Source organism: Chinchilla lanigera, unplaced genomic scaffold (genome assembly GCF_000276665.1).
Source record: "Chinchilla lanigera isolate Chin_1 unplaced genomic scaffold, ChiLan1.0 scaffold00014, whole genome shotgun sequence".
Taxonomy (NCBI): Eukaryota; Metazoa; Chordata; class Mammalia; order Rodentia; family Chinchillidae; genus Chinchilla; species Chinchilla lanigera.
In genome coordinates this window covers 14478277-14496867 of record NW_004955415.1, presented here as the reverse complement: position 1 = coordinate 14496867, position 18591 = coordinate 14478277, and the positions used below count along the sequence as shown (strand labels likewise).

The 18591-nt window shown below is 40.7% G+C and overlaps 1 protein-coding gene across 2 annotated transcripts in view; it reads right to left on the bottom strand.

The window, feature by feature from the left end:
- The window catches only part of Atrn (attractin), a 164321-nt gene that overhangs the window by 9088 nt on the left and 136642 nt on the right, over nucleotides 1–18591 (bottom strand). For both annotated transcript variants that reach the window (XM_005380794.2, XM_005380795.2), the window contains 3 exons: nucleotides 18288–18349; nucleotides 7352–7430; nucleotides 2587–2694 (listed from right to left, as the gene is read on the bottom strand). In XM_005380794.2, coding sequence (XP_005380851.1) covers nucleotides 2587–2694; nucleotides 7352–7430; nucleotides 18288–18349 — 249 coding nt within the window. The remainder of the gene's footprint in view (nucleotides 1–2586; nucleotides 2695–7351; nucleotides 7431–18287; nucleotides 18350–18591) is intronic.

Genomic DNA, 18591 nt, shown 5'->3' with positions numbered 1-18591 from the left:
CTTGAACTGCATAGTGAGACCCTGTCTCAAACAAACAAACAAACAAATCTGACAAAGCACACAAAAAAGAAAACAAGTGTAACAGGAAAATCTTAAAATCCTAGCAATATTAGAGCTGGGGATATAGCTCAATGGCACAAGTGCCTGCCTGGAAAGCGCAAGGTCCTGAGTTCGATTCCAGGTACCAAAAAAAGAAAAAGAAAAAGAAAAATCCTAGCAAAGAGAACTCATAGTCTATGATATAATTATATTACAGTTGGGCTAAGGTAGACTTACTTTAGAAATTTAACTATAGTCCATTATTAGAAAGCATATTAATAAAAATCTGCAGAGAAATAATTCAAAATATTAAAAAAATCAATATGACCCTAAACAATCATGATTTTTTTGGCATATGAGTGCTAGAAAACTGTAAAACTCATGATTACTTTGTTAAAAATGCATTTAAGGAAAAAAGAAATCAATCAGTGTTTATAGGGTTCCTGACCCTATTCCTGATACTAAAATGAACTAAATCTAGTTGAATGCCTGCCTTCATGAAGCTCACAGCCTAGCAGCAGTAAACAAATCACCTCACAAATTTGATGAGTGATGGGGAGAGAAAGAGAGGACTCTAAGGGCCTATCCATATAAGAAAATGGAGCCGGGGATGGTGTTTCTCACCTGCAATCCCAGCACTTTAGAAGACCGAAGCAGGAGGATTACAAATTCAAGTCTGCTGGAGCAATTTAGTGAGATACTATCTCAAAATAACAAACTGAAAAAGGGCTTGGGATGTAGCTCAGTATAACAGCCCTAGGCTCAATCCCCAATATTGAAAAAAAAAGAAGAGATGACAGCGGCTTAGATCAAGGTAGAGGTAGGCACAGTGGCTGGAAAATGTGGAAGACAGTGAAGTATTTGATGCTACTCGTTGTCCAATGAAAGCACAAGAGTGAGAACTAGAGACTGAGGCAGGAGGATCGGCCTGAATTCAAGGCCAAGCTGGGCTGCACAAGCAAGTTCAAGGCTAGCCTGCACTACAAAGTGACTCTGTCTCAAAAAAACCTCCAAAATAATAATCATAATCATAATACTGCCATAAATATTGTTGTATAAATATCTTTGAGATTCTGCTTTTAATTCTTTTGGGTATATACCCTGAAGTAGAAAGGTTAGATCATATAATATTTCTTTTAATTTTAAAAAAATGGATAGCAATACTGTTTTACAGGTGCTGTAGCATTTTACATTTCCACCAAAACTGCCCAAGGATTCCAATTTCCTTGCATTGCAGGTGAATCAGTCTCTAGTTGGTTTTAGGATATTGTTTGTCTTTGGGGTTCTGTGGTTTCGCTATGGTAAATCCACCAAGTTTTCCTCTTGTCTTCCTTCTTGCTTGGTTTCTATAATCCTGCTTATGATATGTTTTGCCTTGGAATCTTTACATACATATATTCCATCAGTTCTGAAAATTTTCAGTTATTAAATCTCTGAATGTTGCCTCTCTTCCATTTATTTGTTCTGGTACTCTAAAAATACATATATATGTATCTCCTCATGCTGTCCTTCATGTCCTTATAACTGGTGTTACTTTCAGTGTAACTTTTTCACATTCCTCTTCTAGTTCTTAAATTCTCTCATTTGTGTGTAATGTATTATTTCTGAGTTATTCTAAAAATTTCAACAACTATATTTTCATTTCTAGAAGTTCCACTGGTTATTGACGCACATGGCTTCATCATCTGTATGATTCCCATTTTTATTTCTTTAAACACTTCATACACAGCTGCATTATAGTCTTTACACATCTGCTGTAACATCTGCAGTCCTAGATCCACCACCTATTGTTTCTGCTAACTCTCCCTACCGTGGCTGCCTCTTCTTGTACTTGGTGATCATCAGTTGCTTGATCCTGAGCTGTGGACTCCTACAGGGATTGGTGATGTTTTCCTATGAGGAAGATTTCCATCCATTTTAGCGGGAAGCTGTGATGTCTTACCTGCCCGGAACCACTTTAGATAGCTCATGGTTCTGCTTTTGGTTCACTGTTTATTCTTTTTAGTTCCTGGAGGTTTTGCCTTCTTCGGAGGAACTCAATAATGTTTTAAAAAGTATGTCTTACTCAGGATATATAGTTGTTTTACCAAACTATCTGATGTATTTCACCATTTTGTCAATAAAGTCCTGTCACTTTCTTTACAATTTTAGGGTGACAAAATACTTATTTTCCACAGAATACATAGCAAGTTATCATTTCGCTGCTTAAAAAAAAACAAACCCAAGAATATTATAAAGAACAATGGCTCAGTTTGGCTATTTTCAAATAAAAAGTTAAACTATTTTGTCACAGAACACTTAAAACACCATCAGATACAATAATTTATATGTAAAAATCCCCCAAATATAAGACTGCTTAACAATATGGCCAATGACTAGAAAACAAATGCAGAAGAGTGTCTGACAACTTCAGCGTTTTAGCTATTAAAGAAGAGAGAGAGAAAAAGAAAAGTAACCCAACAAGGCATTTGCTCTCACTGGTTTTCCAGCTCAGAAGCCTGAGCTTTCTAGAGTTAATTTATGGGGACTTTTGAATAACCTTCTCACCTTGATACTTCCCCCGATCAGGTCAGGAGGCTCTTCATCGGTTTCCAAGGCAACATTTACGGAGGCAAAGGGTCGACTGGCCATCTGCTGCATCTCTCGAAGAAGTTGCTAATAAATAATTAGGCAATGAGTATCAAGAACATTCTATTACTAAACAGTGCATATTAAAAATACCTTATCTTCCCTAATTCAAACAAATCAAATCTAAATTATACTTCTGTGATAGTGGGCGATAAATGGACATGGACTAGGCATAACATTATTGTTGTATCTTTAAAGCTCTCTATCTCGGGGCTGGGGATTTATCTCAGCGGCAAAGCGCCTGCCAGCAAGCACAAGGTCATGAGTTCAGTTCCCCGTACCAGAGAAAAACCACAAAAAAAAAAAAAAAAAAAAAAAAAAAAAAAAAAGCTATCTCCTGGAGATACACAATAAAGTAGTGGTGGATATTATGTTACGATATCTGCATGTTAAATACATCAAATGATGGAAACTTACTGCTTAATATTCCTACTACTTGGCTAAAGTCAGGCTTCGTTTCTTCCTGCTGAAACAGAACCAGATATTTGTACAACAACAAAATATCATTCCTTACTGCACAGCAGACAGGACCAAGAGAACTCTTCATTCAGAGATGGTGTAAGCTAACATGAATGGGAAATTCTGCAGGGCAGGGACAGCAGGGGGTCTGGACTCAGGGAAATGTGGATGTGAACCCCTGCTCAAACTCTCTCCAGCTGTGTTACCCTGAAGGAAGGTGTGTAAAAGCTGGGTGTGGTGATGCACGTCAATCCTAGCACTTTAGGAGGCTGAGGCAGAAGGGTTATGAATTTGAGGTCAACCTGGAACACAGCAAAGCTGTCTCAAAAAAATTTGCAAGAAAAAAAGAAAAAAGAAAGGTATGCTTAATTAACATATTTGGGCTTATTCAAAAACCCAATAGGGAATGGAGATTAGTATAGGACCTTAGATTGATAAATGAGGCAGTAGTGCCAATTCACCCAATGGTACCTAACCCATATAAACTCCTTTCTCAAATGCCAGAAGATGCCAGTTTGTTTTTGGTGTTAGACTTAAAAGATGTTTTCTTTTGTATTCCTTTACATAGATTCCCAGTTTCTCTCTGCTTCTGAAGATCCTCATGACCAGGCTTCTCAATTGACGTGGACAGTGCTTCCCGAAGGGTTCAGGGATAGTCCACATCTTTTTGGGCAAGTGCTTTCCCATGATTTGGCATGCTCTGAGTCTTTCCAGGTCGCAGTCTTACAGTATGTAGATGACATTCTTTTATGTGCCCCCTCAGAAGAGTTCTGTAGCCAAGGCACCTGTGCTTTGCTAAATTTTCTAGCAGACAGAAGTTACAAGGTCTCTAAATCTAAAGCACAACTTTGTGGTCTTGAAGTAAAATATTTAGGCCTCATCATATCCAAGGGAACCTGAAGGCTAGGAAAGGATAGAATTAAACCAGTTCTTTCCTTCCCACAGCCCAAGACCCTAAAACAGCTAAGGGGATTCCTAGGAATTATAGGTTTTTGTCGCCTTTGGATACCAGGATATGGGGAGATTGCAAGACCACTCTATCAACTTATAAAAGAGGCCCAAAAGACAGATACCCATATTTTAACCTGGGAACCTGATTCCCAAACAGCATTCCAGAAGCTTAAAAAAGCTCTCCTAAATACTCCAGCCCTAAGCCTCCCCACAGGACACCATTTCAATTTATATGTCGATGAAAGGCAAGGTATGGCTTTAGGAGTACTTACACAGGATCTGGGACCCACTCAACAGACTGTAGGGTATCTGAGTTATGAATTAGACATTGTAGCAAAGAGAGAGCCTTCTTGCCTTAGAGCTATGGCAGCTGTAGCTCTCTTAGTGCCAGAAGCATCCAAGCTAACTTTAGATAAAGATCTCACTGTATATACCTCACACTGTGGCAGGACTTCTTTCATCCAAAGGGAGCCTCTGGCTATCAGACAGCAGACTTCTTAAATACCAGGCTCTACTTCTAGAAGGATCAGCCATTCAAATAAAGACATGCTCTTCCTTAAACCCTGCTACCTTTTTACCAGAAAAGGAGGAAATTGAGGCTGACAAACATGACTGTGAACAGGTAATTCTCCATACATATGCAGCTAGAGAAGACTTATTAGACACACCCCTTACTAACCTTGATTTGACCCTTTTCTGTGATGGCAGCTCCTTCATAGAAAATGGGATAAGGAAGGCAGGGTATGCAGTGGTAACTTTACATCAGGCTCGAAAGTTCCTCACTTACACCTGGGACTAGGGACTAGTGCTCAGCTAGCAGAGCTCATAGCTCGGAACTTATCCTCTTTATGGGAGGCCATTACTGGCTCCTCTTGGTGGAAATCTTTTTTGACTGTGTTCATAATAATCTTGCTGATCTTATTATTTGGCCCATGCATACTTAATTGTTTCTTTGGCTTTGTCTCCTCTAGATTTAAAACTATATGCCTACCCAAGATGAAAATGCCTGGTGTCTATCGAGGGCCTGTAGATAGACCCTCTTGAAGAGTATCTCTGACTGCCAATCAACAACTACGACCCCTTGCAGCCTTAAGAAGTCACACAGGTCATCGCCTGTTACTCCCTCACAGAAGTTGAGGTTACTTCTTCAGAGGAGGGAATGTTACAGACAGCTGAGTTAGACAGAAATATTATAGGCAGTCAGACAGGGCCGGGCCCTGGAAGGAGCCACATGAAAGACAAGATAAAATTTGTATCTGCTGTGGGCCAGACCTCAACACAACAGACTAAACAAACACACCCTCTTACCTCCCAAGGGATGGACATCTGGGATTGACATTCTAAATAGGTAGCGATCACCTTGAAGAGTCCCTGACCCACCCCCTTAGAGGAACAGCCCCTGTTCTGTATTTATGCTCGCTTGCTACGTGACTTGCTTCCCCATTTGCTCCCAATTTAATCAATTCTACCTGAACAATTCTTATTGGCTGACCCTAGTTTTGTCCAGTTTGCGCTACCTTGGACACTCCTCATCTCGTAGTTTTGCCCTATAAAAGTCCCTAGAAAAGACAAAGAGTTTGGGGTAACTCACTCGGGTCCCCCTTCTGTCCCTCTCCTGGACAGAAGCTTTTTTTTCTTTCCCTCAATAATATTCTGCTCTTTTTTGTTTTTCTCTGGTACCGGGAACCGAACTCACGACCTTGCGCTTGCCAGGCAGGCGCTTTGCCGCTGAGCTAGATCCCCAGCCCCTATTCTGCTCTTAAAAAACAAACAAAAGCATATTTGGTCTTAAGTTTCCTCTTCTCTGAATCCATATGATCCCCTGGGGTCATCAGATCAGGTAAGACACTGCCAAGCACATGGTACATGGTCACCCATGTATCCTTACGGATATTAGAGATCTTCTGGGTACGTTCTTGAGACTGAGTTGGATGATATACAGGACTTATGTCAAACTACTTTTTTAGGAACTATGGTAGGAGACAGAATTATGCGCTGCAGAGCTCATCACTGGGTTCTAGAAGGGAATTTTTATGTTAAAACAATAGATTTTTACATTTCAAAAAGTTGATGGTTGCTGGGTGTGGTGGCGCATGCCTGTAATCTCAGCACTTGGGAGGCTGAAGCAGGAAGATCAGGAGGATCGCTGTGAGTTAGAGGTCAGCCTGGGCTACAAAGTGAGTTCAAGCCCAGCCTGAACTACATAGCAAAACCACATCTCAAAAAGACCAAAGAGAGAGAAAGAGAGAGACAGAGAGAGAGAGAGAGAGAGAGAGAGAGAGAGAGAGAAAGATAGTCCATGGTCCATGTATTTACTGAGCAATTATATGCAGAATCCAGCTTTCTGCTCTGTGCTAACCTAAGTGCTGGAGTGACAGTGAGACAGAACTCCTCCCCTTCTGCAGCTTTCACTCCACAGTCTTCCAGCAGTGCAGAAGCTGATGTAGGCAGAAGGAGTCCAAGCAGGGCTTAGTGTGTGCAAGGATTTAAAGTGTCCTGACTGGGAATAAGTCACTACTGATCTTCTGGAAATCATGAAATATATGATGCATGGTCCAGTTCAGAGTTAAAAGCTCAGTTTTCCAGTTTTCCATTTGTATTGTTAGGTTACATCATCTCTGAATGAAGCGTTCTCTTGGCCCTGTCTTCTGTGCAAGGAGGCACACTGTTTTATTGCTGTACAAACATCTGGTTCAGTTTCAGCAGAGGAAAGCAGGCCTGACTTTAGCCAAGTGGAAGGATTACGAAGCAACATGGCTCCACAGTTCCCTTTTTTCCTTCTTCACTTTGAATCAGGGTCTCGATAAATCGCTAAGTTGCCAAGGCTGGGCCTACAGTGGGTTTGAACTTGTGATTCCTCCTGCCTCACCACCCAGAGTGCTGGGATTACATGTGTGCACACGCTCACACACCTGACTCCCTTTATTCTCACTGTTATGAAAGGCTCTTCAGACGGCTGTGTCAAGTCAAGCGGTGGCCACGACCGCGGCAGAATGAAGGATGCTCCATAGCAGACTACACTGAGTCTACTCACCGGTGCAGAACCCTATCCTGCAGAGAGGGCAGTATTCTCCTATCCCTAATCACTAAATCAAGTGACTTGCCTCAGAGAGAAAGCTCTTTTGGGGGGGCTGGGGATTTAGCTCAGCGGCAAAGCGCCTGCCTGGCAAGCGCAAAGCCGTGAGTTCGGTTCCCGGTACCGGAGAAAAACCAAAAAAAAAAAAAAAAAAAAAAGCTCTTTTGGGGATTCTTCACCTTCTTTAAAGAGCCTTACCTCTCTACGCCTGGAGGCCCAACAACTTTGTTTGATCTTCCAAACCACAGCAGCCACCAGGAGCAAAGAGAGGAAACAACTGTAAGAAAGGAAAGTACTGCGTTATTATCCCAGCCTCAGAATCAGTACCACTGTCACCCACACCTGGTGCCCGTCCCAGTGCAGAGCTCCCTCTGATGCTTCACCCCCAGCTCGCACGAAGCGGGGTACGAGAAGACTTTGGGGAGTGAGCTTCCTGGTCTGACTTCTAGGAGCTGGGAGAGAGCGCTGACCCTCCCAGGGGCCCTGTCAGAATGGCCGCTGTGACTAAGCCCACATATGAGAAACAATCCTAAGACAATGGCAACAGATAACAAGCAGGCCATTAATCAAACATTTACTGGTAAAGTCTAAGAAAACAAGACAAGTTCATTATGAAAGTAACAATCAGCTTTTCCTAAGAGGTAAGCAGAAGAAACAAGTATTATATGTGCATTGATTAATGTGTTTTCAATAATATTTTTACAAAGTAAATGCATATATTTTCATAAAATAAAACACATTTAAGATGACCAACACAAGACAACAACTTTCTTAAAAATATTAGGAGAAAAAAAAACTCTCAGTGGTCTTATAACTGAAGACTTCAGTGTTGTCTCATCCATAAACCAGGTGTTGAATGATTTGAAAGCTACCAGATGGCAAAGAGAAGGACGTTTTAAAAAGGAAAATGAACCAAATAAACCCCTTAGATAACTGCTATAAACAATTTTTAAATTGGCATGTTTACTCATAACTTGTGAAAGGGGCTTGCTGTGGAGTATTTTCCGAAGTCCAGGCAGATACAGCGCTCTGCCCTGCTGTGGTTAGGAACCCTCCTGAGAGGCTCTGTTTGCAGTACAGGGTCAGTTCTGCATGTGACACTGACAGACTGTTCTCCCGGACTGGCAGGAGAAAGGCACTCTGAGCTGCTGGGAAGATGGAACTGCCCTTTCACAAACAGAAAGCTCAAGGTCCCGTAGCCCACTGCCTCCCAAAGCAGCATGAGGTACAGACACCGCCAACAGATGCCTTGACAAGAGAAGTGCCCTCAAGCCCCTGGTCTCACTGAGCAGACAGCCTTCACATGTGTCCTGTGGGGTCTCACTGCTGTTTGTGCCTCCCGGCCAACAGTCTACACAGTGATCTTCAAATTCCTATCAGGCCAGGTCCTGTTCCCAGCTCATGGAAGACATCAATGACTAGGACAAAGAACATTAGTTCCATGGACCATGTGGTTTACACTCCAGCAAGCAGACAGCAACAGTACACAGAGGCAAATGGGAGTCTGTAGTAAATGCTAGTCATAAAAAGGGGAGGAGAGCAATGGTACCCTACAGCAGATGGTCAGCGGCTGGGGATGTAGCTTAGTGGCAGAGCACTTACTTGCCTGGCATGTGCAAGGCCTTGCATTCCATTCTCAGGGGAAAAAAAAAGCCTTTGGAGACCACAAATTATTGTCTTTGTCCTGCCCTTTTGGGCCAGATTGGACTGTGGAAACTCCCCACTCTTTTCTGGTCACAGCTGGAAGTCCTAGGGCTAATGACTGCTGTGGCTTTCACAGGGCAAGATAAGGCCTGCTGAAGAGGATAAGGCACTGGGGGAACCCAGTTTCCCTAGTGCCCCCCTCTTGTCCTTGTACTTGTTTCCCTAGTGCCCCCCTCTTGTCCCGCAAGAATGTTTTGATCTTCCTAGCCTGCTGTTCCCAGAAATACCCAACACTTCACCCACTGTCCCTGACTCAGATGTAATGAATAAATACCAAGAGTCTGGGCTCCCCCGCAAACAATGGGTCATCCCAGGTCCCTGCTATGCACCTGCCATTTTTGTCTCTTGCTCTTTCTCTTTCCTGCCATGTGCATAATTCAGGCAGGAGACAAGCTCACTGCAGGTGTCCCTGATAAATGGCGCCATGGAAACAGTTGCCAATAGAAAGCTAGAGCAGATGGTCAGAATGAGTGGAGCTTCCTTCTTGAGAAGGTAACACTAGAATATGCAGAGGGTGGATCTGTATCTGTGAAGTGCACTGGAAAAAGAGATCAGTCATGTAAAGCCCAAAGCAAGGACATAACTGTGATGTTAACTTATTCTTTTATTTGGGTACTAAGAATTGAACTTAGGACCTTGCGCTTGCCAGGCAGGTGCTGTGCTGCTGAACCATCTCATTAGAAAGATGTTAACTTCTTCTGAGACCATTTGGGTGGCCATGGCAGGACCAGGGAAGGATATCTAGATAAGATGATGGTGGCTCAAACCACAGTGGAAGCAGAGGTGTAAAAAGCACTTTGGAATCAGGACACAGTTTATAGGGACAAAAACAGCTCCTGATGGTCTGACTGTAGGGTGTGGAAAGAAGTTTTTGGTATAAGGGACTTGCCATCAGCCTGGAAGAGGGAAGGCACTGGGTGGAACAGCAGGGTGACAGATCAGGACTCTCAGTGATGTGTAGCAGACAGCTGGGAGAGACTCCTGGGGCAGACACATGAGCTGCAGGTGGGGTACCAGGTGGCTTGGAGATGGCGTTTGGGAGTCATCTGCACATTATTTGGTATTTGAAGCAATCAACTTGGATGAAGTCACCAAGGGGATATGAATACAGATACAGGAATGTCCTGGGGGTACCCAATTTGAGGAGTTGGGGAGAAAAGGGAGAACCAGTAAAGAGTCTGAGAATAACCTACATTTTTCTTGGTTCCATGTACAACCCTGCTTCTTGTTATTTTTATTCCAGCAGATAAGCACAGGAGGTAAGAGAAGCAGGCAGGCCCATGCCTGCTGTAGCAGTGTAAATTCATACAAATGTTCTGAGGGGCCATCTGCCAGTGTTTTCACATTTTGATACAGCAATTATAAGGACACTAACCCAGAAAGACAGTCACAGAAAAATGCAAAGACATATGCAACAAAAACTGAGGATAATCGAAGACTCAGCCAAAAGAGGAATGATCAACTAGAATAAGACACATTCATACTATGGAAAAGGTTGTTTTAAAAAAGAAGGTTGAGCACACCTATAATACCAGCACTCCGGAGGCTGAAGCAGGAGGATCCTATGAGTTCAAGGTCAGCCTGGGTGACATAGTTGAGTACACGGCCAGCCCAAACTGCACAGTGAAACCCGTTCTCAACCCCCACCCCACCCCCCCCATCCCCCCAAACCAAAACCAAAACCAAAACCAAATTAAGCCAAACAAAAAACCAATGTGAAATCTGGGTATGGCAGCACATGCTTGTAATCCCAGCACTGTAAGAGGCTGAGGCAGGAGGATCACAAGTTCAAGTTCAGCCTGAGCAATTTAGCAAGCTCCTGGTTTTCTTGTTTTTTGTTTTTGTTTTTTAAAGGTGGGGACAAGAGGTGTAGCTCAATGCAAAGGTCCTGGTTTCAACCCACAGTATACATAGTATACTAATATATATAGCAGAGTTAATTCTATGCATAGGTAAAGCAAACTACAGAATACTGAGTAACACTGTGCAGGTTATTATGGTTTAGATCTACCATGTCCCCTAAAAGTCACATTCAGAGGTGGGGCCTTGTAAGAAGGTGGTAGTCACTGGGAGTATGACTTGGAAGTGTGTATTCTCTCCCTGGGCTACATAGTGAGTTCAAGGACAGCCTGAACTATACAGCAAGACCTTGACTAAAAAAATGGTTTGGAAAAGTAAATAAATACATAAGTACAACGGTTTGGAGAAGTGGGCTAGAGAAGCTGTAGAGTACTGTGAGCAGATTGATGAGAAATTCTGGTTGGAGCTCAGAAGGCCAGAATGTTGATAGGAATGTGGATAACAAAAAGGCCAGGTTCAGGAGATTTCAGGTGGGAACAAGAACTCCATTGGCAGCTGCACTAGAGGCAATATGTGTTACACTCTGGCAGAAGATCTGTCTATTTTTTGCCCATGTCCTAAGACTGCAGAAGAATGAGATTAAGGGTAGCAGACTAATTAATTTATTGGAAAAAATTCTAGGTGTAGGTAGCTCAATGTTCAGCTTGTACTACTGGCTGCTTTTAGCCAGATCCACAGTGAAAATTAGGAGCAAAAAGCAGAGTTGATGGAAAAGTTCACAGTTTTGTCAGAAAGGAAGCTCCTACAAAGTTGGGGCAAAAGGGAACATGATTGCTGAAAAGATTAGCATTAAAAAGAAGCCAAGTACAGTGGTAGCTCAGTTCACAAACTTTGTTCCCTGAGTCTGAAAAAGATGTCCACATTGATGTTTGTGTGGGAAAGATGGCTGTGATCATGTTCATTACCTGATGGAGAGTTCACAAACAAAATTTTGCCTAATATTTGCTTGCAAACCAAACTGTTTGCAAACAAAAGCATTTGTGAATGAGGTACTACTGTATTTTGCATCAGAACAATAGGAGAGATGGCTCAAGGGCATCTCAGAAATCAGTAAGACCTCATCCCTTGAAGGCTCAAGGGCACAAAATCCTACATCTTTAAGATGTGAGTCTCTTGGACACATGGTCACTCATGGCTGCCTAGGGAAGCACATCCTTAAATTCAGCCATTCAGGCACTCAAGAAGCCACTGCAGCCACGGTCCAAAGGGGTCTAGCTACTGTTCAACCTTGGTGTAACCCACAGCACTGGGTTTTTAGGCATGCAGACTGTAAGAGTCATGTGGCCACAGAGGCTTCCAGTTACACTTCAGAAGAAGGCCAGGGAGGCCAGGCAAAAATGTGTGACAAGGCCAGTCTTTTCTAGGAGCCTGTGAGAGGGTAGTGCATGAGTTGTGGATGAACCTAAACTGTGCAGTCCCAGGAAGCTGGAGATGTCAGGAACATGCAATGTCTTCAGAGGAAAGCCACAGAAAGTGAGTGGAGCCAGTCCAAGTGAAAGGCCAGGTGAGTTGTAACCAGCAAAGCCATATACATGGGGCCACCCAAACTTTGGAACTTACACCTTACTACAACCTGCCCCAAGTGCTAGAGATGCAGTTATAGGATCTAATGTTTGCCTTACTGGGTTTTGGTCTTGCTTTGGTCTCATTTACGCCTATTTCTGTTTTTCCCTTTTGGAATGGGAATGTTTACCCTGTGACATTATATGTTGGATGTGCTTAACTTCCTTTTTGATTTTTACAGGGACTCACAGTTAAGAATTGGCCTAGAGTTCCTGAAGGGACTTTGGACTTGAGATTTTTGGCAATGCTGGAAGTGTTAAACCTCTGGTGAGTCTTTAGAGATAGACTAAATACATTTTGCATAATGAGATGGGCATGAAACTTCTGGGGGCCATCAGTGAAATGATAAGTCTAGACCTAAAATGTCAAGTCTCATGTTTAGAGGTGAGGCCTGGTTAGAAGGTGCAGGTCCATCAAGGTGTGATTTGGGAGGGTATCTTCCAGTCTCCTCCCTTTTCTCTCTGCTTCTTGGCTGCCAGGTGGTGAACAGTTTTCCCCCACCATGCATTCTGTCATGCCATTTCTGTACTGGAGCCAGGTGACCACACTCTGAGTCCACCGAAAACTGTGAGCCAAAATAGATCTCTCCTCCAGTAAGTGGTGGGTGGTAGGCATTTTGCCCCAGTGATAGGAAAACTGACTAACACAACATACAGAACAACATGGGAGGAAAGGAGGAAGCCCATTTCATAAATTTTGAGCAGTATATATACAGAAAAAAGATTTGGGAACATAAATAGCAAAATATTAAGAGTAGTAATTTTTAGAGAATGAAATTGAAAGATATTTAACTTTTTATGTTGTTTGAAATTTTAAAATGAATGTAAATTATTTTTGGTATTCTATAAAAATTATTGTCTTCATTCTTATTTCTACTTTAAACAGTCTTAATAAAGATTTCATATTGTATTTTTGCTTTACTACTCAGTTTAACATATGTCTCTATTTAATGTTGTCCCTATAAATCTTTTCTCTTTGGATTATCTGTATCAGTGCCCAAGAGAAATTTAAGCACATATATATATTTTTTAAGTTAACAGAAAAAAGTCAAATGACAATCTTAATAGACTTGAATTTTTTTTAAGTTAACAGAAAAACACATATGTATTTTTAAATGTCCTACTAGCTTTATTAAAAAAGGAAACAGATGAAATTGGTTTTAATAATATATATATTTTTGGAGACAGGGTCTCATGATATAGTTCAGGCTAGCCTGGAACTTGCTAAGTTGCCCAGGCTGACCGTGAAGTCATGATCTTGCCGCAGTCTCCCAAGTACTAGAATTATAGGGATATAGTCTTATTTTCTCTAAGTTTTCATCAAATTCTGGTATGTATTTTATACTAATAAGTACACCTCAATTTAAACAGCAGATTTTCATTAGAAAATATTTGATCTGTATTTTGATTGCATAAAATTTACATTTAAGTGATTTGGTATCAGATCTCAAATTACATTTAAATTAATTAAAATTAAATACAATGACTATGCAATTAGTAAGATGCTCACAAGCCACATGTGACTGGCAGTTATCAACTGTAATGATCTTGTAGGTTTTTATTTGTTACTATTTATTTATTTTTATTTTTTAATCATTTAAATGTGAAACTTGTATACTTTTTCCTTGGTTATGTCTCATACTCCACTGGCCAATATGATTTTGTACCAATGTCACAGTGATCACCACAGCTTGGTGAAATGTTCATTATGTGGGAGGGACTGCAGACTCTTTTATCCCCACCTCCCCCTTATTTTTTTCTTGGTCAGTTTTTCTAGAAACAGAATGATGCATGCTCGCTTCAGCAGCACATATACTAAACAGAAATGATTTTTCTCTTCAGAAATATAGAATGTCTTTATTAAAATTAAATTCTTTTTATCTTCCCAGAAGATTAGAGGGATGTATCCTACTTTTTTAGTAAAAGGCAAAAGATTTATACAATCTGAAGAGAAACCAGAATATTGTACCATACTTTTGAGGGGAGAAGCTAATTAAATGCAGTACAAGGTTCTAGATCTCTGGCACTCTGGGGATCAAATACATTAACAACTGACGTAAAAATAATATGTAACAAGCAAAACTTCTATCAAAAAGAACAAGTTAGGAATCTGTCTTCCTCAACCCCATCAGCTCACAGGCAGAAGTGGGCCCATGGGATTCCAGCATGACCAGCAAAGGATTTCTCCTTTCACAGTACACAGGGGAGGCTGCCACCTGATGGTTCACCATGGGAAATACAATTACGTGGCTCCCGTGCTAGTAAGAGCTGGGAAGGTGCATGTCTAGAACCTAGAATGATTTTTGCCCATTGCCCTTGATTTAGCAACTTTACTAAATTCACTTGGTTTTAATAGTTATCTGTAGATTATTTTGATTTTTTACAAATACAATCACATAATAATTATTTTTTCCTTTCCAATTCTTGTATTTTATTTATGTTTCTTGTCTCACTGTACCAGTAAGAACCTCTATTTCAGTGTGACAGTGGGCATCTCTATCTGGCTCCCATTGAGAGTGTGGTTTGCTGCTGTTCTATAGTTCTTTTATCAGACTTAGAGGAATTTCTACTTCTAGTTTTCTAAGAAGTTTACTAATGAATGGATATTACATGTTATTAGATGCCCCCCATCAACTAAGAGGATCATTTTATTTTTCTCCTTTATATAATTAGTATGGATCACACCAACTACTTGTCTGATTTAAATCAATCTTGAAGTTCCTATGTAAATCCAACTGGGTCATGATATAGTAGACTTTTCATATTATTGATGGATTTTGCTTCCTTATTCATGAGTGAAACTGATAATTATTTCATGTCAGGTTGAGCTAGGCTCAAACATGAATTGGGGAGTGTTTCTTTTTTTTCTGTTCCCTTGGACTGATTAATATTGGTACCTTTTTTTCCCCCTGGAAAATTATATGACCAATGAAGCTACATAGGCCTAGTTTTTACTATAGGGAAACTTATGTATGTGTTGTTCTTAAATAGATATAGAACTTTTTTTCTTATTTTTTTCTGTACCCATTTTTATAATTGTATATAGTTGGACTTCAAAAAAATGTTCCCATTCCATCTGTTACATTTTCAAATTTATTCACAAAATACTCTTCTGAAAGGAAAAAAAATGTCTGTTGGATTTAGAGCACACCCCACCCCGCTGGATTTCCAACACTGGTCATTTATCAATATGCTCTTCAAAAATCCATTCTCACCCAGGAATGGTGGCACAGGCCTGTCTGTTATCCCAGCACTTTGGAGTTTGAGGCCAGCCTGGGCTACATAGTAAGTTCAAGGCCAGCCTGAACTACATAGTGAGATGTTGTCTCAGCAATAACCACAACAACAATAACAACAGAACAAACCCCCCAAAAAACAAAGATCCACTCTGGTTCTTTTAATCCTGTTTATTGTACCTTCCCTAGATCATTATTTTTTGCTCCTATTCATGTTTCATTTTTTATTATATTCTTTAGGTTTAATTGGCACTTCTTTCTGTTGAGAGGGATGTCTTTTCTTTTCTAATGTAACAAGTGATTCTCAACCTTAGCTGCACAATGGAATTACCAGGGAAGCTTTCAAATGCTTGGGTCCTTCCAGAATGACACAGTCTGGGATGTGGGTTCAACATCAGAGTTCCCCAAGAGACTCTAGGTGCAGCTAAGATTGAGAACAACAGATTTAATGCTATAACCTGTAAGTACAACTTTAATTGCACCCCACAAGTTTTAAATATTTTCTTCATTATTTAGTTTTGGTCTTGCCCTTGGGGAGCAGGGAATCAGGTGTCACAATCCTGCTACTGACTGCATCTCATGTTGAGCTTCAGTTTCTCCAGCTCCTAAATATGAATAACAACAATAACACTATTCACCTGTATGGCTGAGTGTGAGGATAACATGGAATACTAAGACTGAAAGTGTTTTGTTTTTAAAAAATAAACTCATGAACGTAAGATACTGTTACAAGGAAAACCTTTCATGGATAATTATAGGTAAGTTTTTTTCAACTTTCCCTAGCTGCATTTTTTAACCCCATCCAGAAGCATTAAGTTTTAAGAGACTTTTAAAGATTTTTATTTATTTTAAATTGACACCTAGAAATTATACTATTATTACTATCATCTCACGCTCCATAATTATATTTATGGGGTACAAGTGACATTTCAATACACGTATGTAATGTGTAATGATCAGAGATAAGGATAACTGGCACATCTATCACCTCAGACAATAGTATTTCCTTCTATTTGAAACAGTCAAAATCTTCTTTACTAGTTATCATGAAATATATACAGAACTCTAGAAGTCATTCTTCCCATCTAACTTCTCTGTACCCATTAAACATCCCTGCTCTAGCCTTCCCTCCCACCACTTTCCCCAGGTAACCACTGTTCTCTTCTCTACTTCTTATTACAAATTTCTTTTTTTTTTTTTGGTACCAGGAATCGAACTCAGGACCTTGTGCTTGCCAGATAGGTGCTTGTGCCTCTGGACTATATTCTCGGCCCTCTTCTCTTCGTGAAACCTACAACTTTAGCTTCCACATATAGGTGAGAACATCAGGTGTTTATCTTTCCGTGCCTGATTATTTTACTTAATCTCTTCCAGTTCTACCCATGTTGCTGCAAATGTAAAATTTTTTAAAAGAGGAAAAGAGATCCCATACAAGGAGTGGCACTAGCCTCCTCAACATTAGTACTAGAAGCTAGAAGAAAAGCACAATGTCTTCTAAATTGTAGTGGAAAATTATTTTCAGCCTAAAATTTTATATTCAAATTCTCAGTGAACTTGTAAGTGTAAAAATAAAGACATTTCAGTTGGAAAAGCTCACAGAAAAGTTACCTCCCATGTACTTTTCCTCAGAGACCTTTGGGAGAAAGGTTCAGTGAAAGGAGAGAATATATAGGAAGAACACAGCATAAATCAGGGGAGGTTCATTAAGAAACCCAAACAATTTAAAAGCAAAAAATGGATAATATTACATTTAGGATAAGCAAAGAGCGAACCCTCGCCCCAAAAATGAAGTATAAGCACAGTTCAGATCACTGTAAATAAGAGTTTTATGGCCATAATAACAAACAGGGGCCACTGATTTGGCCAAGCATTGCAATACAATTGTGTTCAGTTAGTGGAGGAAGAGGATTGTGTATTCATCTGTGGTGTGGGGGAGGTGCTGGGTAAGGTAATGTAAGACAATAAATCCTCATCTTCTACAGGACATCAATAGATTGACCGGAAAAAAAATGAAGAAACAGTGTAAATGTGGAGAAGAAATAGCTAAATGGTTAAATTGGGGGAAGAACCAAGAGATGGAGGGAGATGGGAGGCAGACGGAAGGAGAATGAAGACATGCTATGTACACCAACTCTCCACAATGAATGTAATCAGTATGTACTGCACACCCATACCGACAAAGAACTTTTAAAAAGTGAAGTGGGAATGCCGGTATATGGCTCAACTAAAAATGGAGGGTAAGAAGGGATGAGGTAGGTTGTTACTACTTTCACTTTTAAGGACTCCAGCACTTGTCTTTTTCAATTGTTTCTATGTAGTATTTTCAGAAAAATATAATTAAAACAAAGAAAAACTATAAAGTAAAAGAGATTCCCATGAGACTAAAAAAAAATCACTTTTAGCTTTAAAATGCTGTATAATCACTGGAATGCTTTTCTGAACAAGATGAGGAATACAGTACATGCAGCTCACATCAGTAACCATTATTACTACTTTTTTTAGCTCAAAAATTTCCCCATGAGAGCCACATTACCTGTAATTTAGTAAAAGGTCCATGCAAAGCTTCCCCCAAGAGCCAGGATGCACAAACCCCACGTTTTCATTTCATCAGGTTTAGATGGATTACACCACTGAAATGCACATGCAACTTTTTAGGAACACACATTAAGTCTGATCTGCTGTGGAAGCAAGGATTACTTTTAATTTTTTATGAGCCGGTGATCACGGGTCTGAACTGAAAGCACAGACTTTTGTTTGTCTGAGGGAAGTTACCTGAAGAAAGTCACGAAGAACTGCACCAGGTCCATAAAGTTGCTGTGCTGGGAGAAGGCGATCTGTGGCAGAAAAACAGGTGGTGGGTTACTGAGGCTACAGAACGCACCACTGACTCAGCCTACTTGCTTCATGAGATGAGTTAAAAGACAGGCGTTAGCCAGGCATGATGGCACACACCTGTAATCTCAGCACCCAGGGAGGCTGAGGCAGGATTACAAAGTTGAGCCCATCCTGGCCAATTCAATGACTTAGTGATACCCTGCCCTGGCAAAGATGTTACATTTTAGTCTTTCTTTTTTTT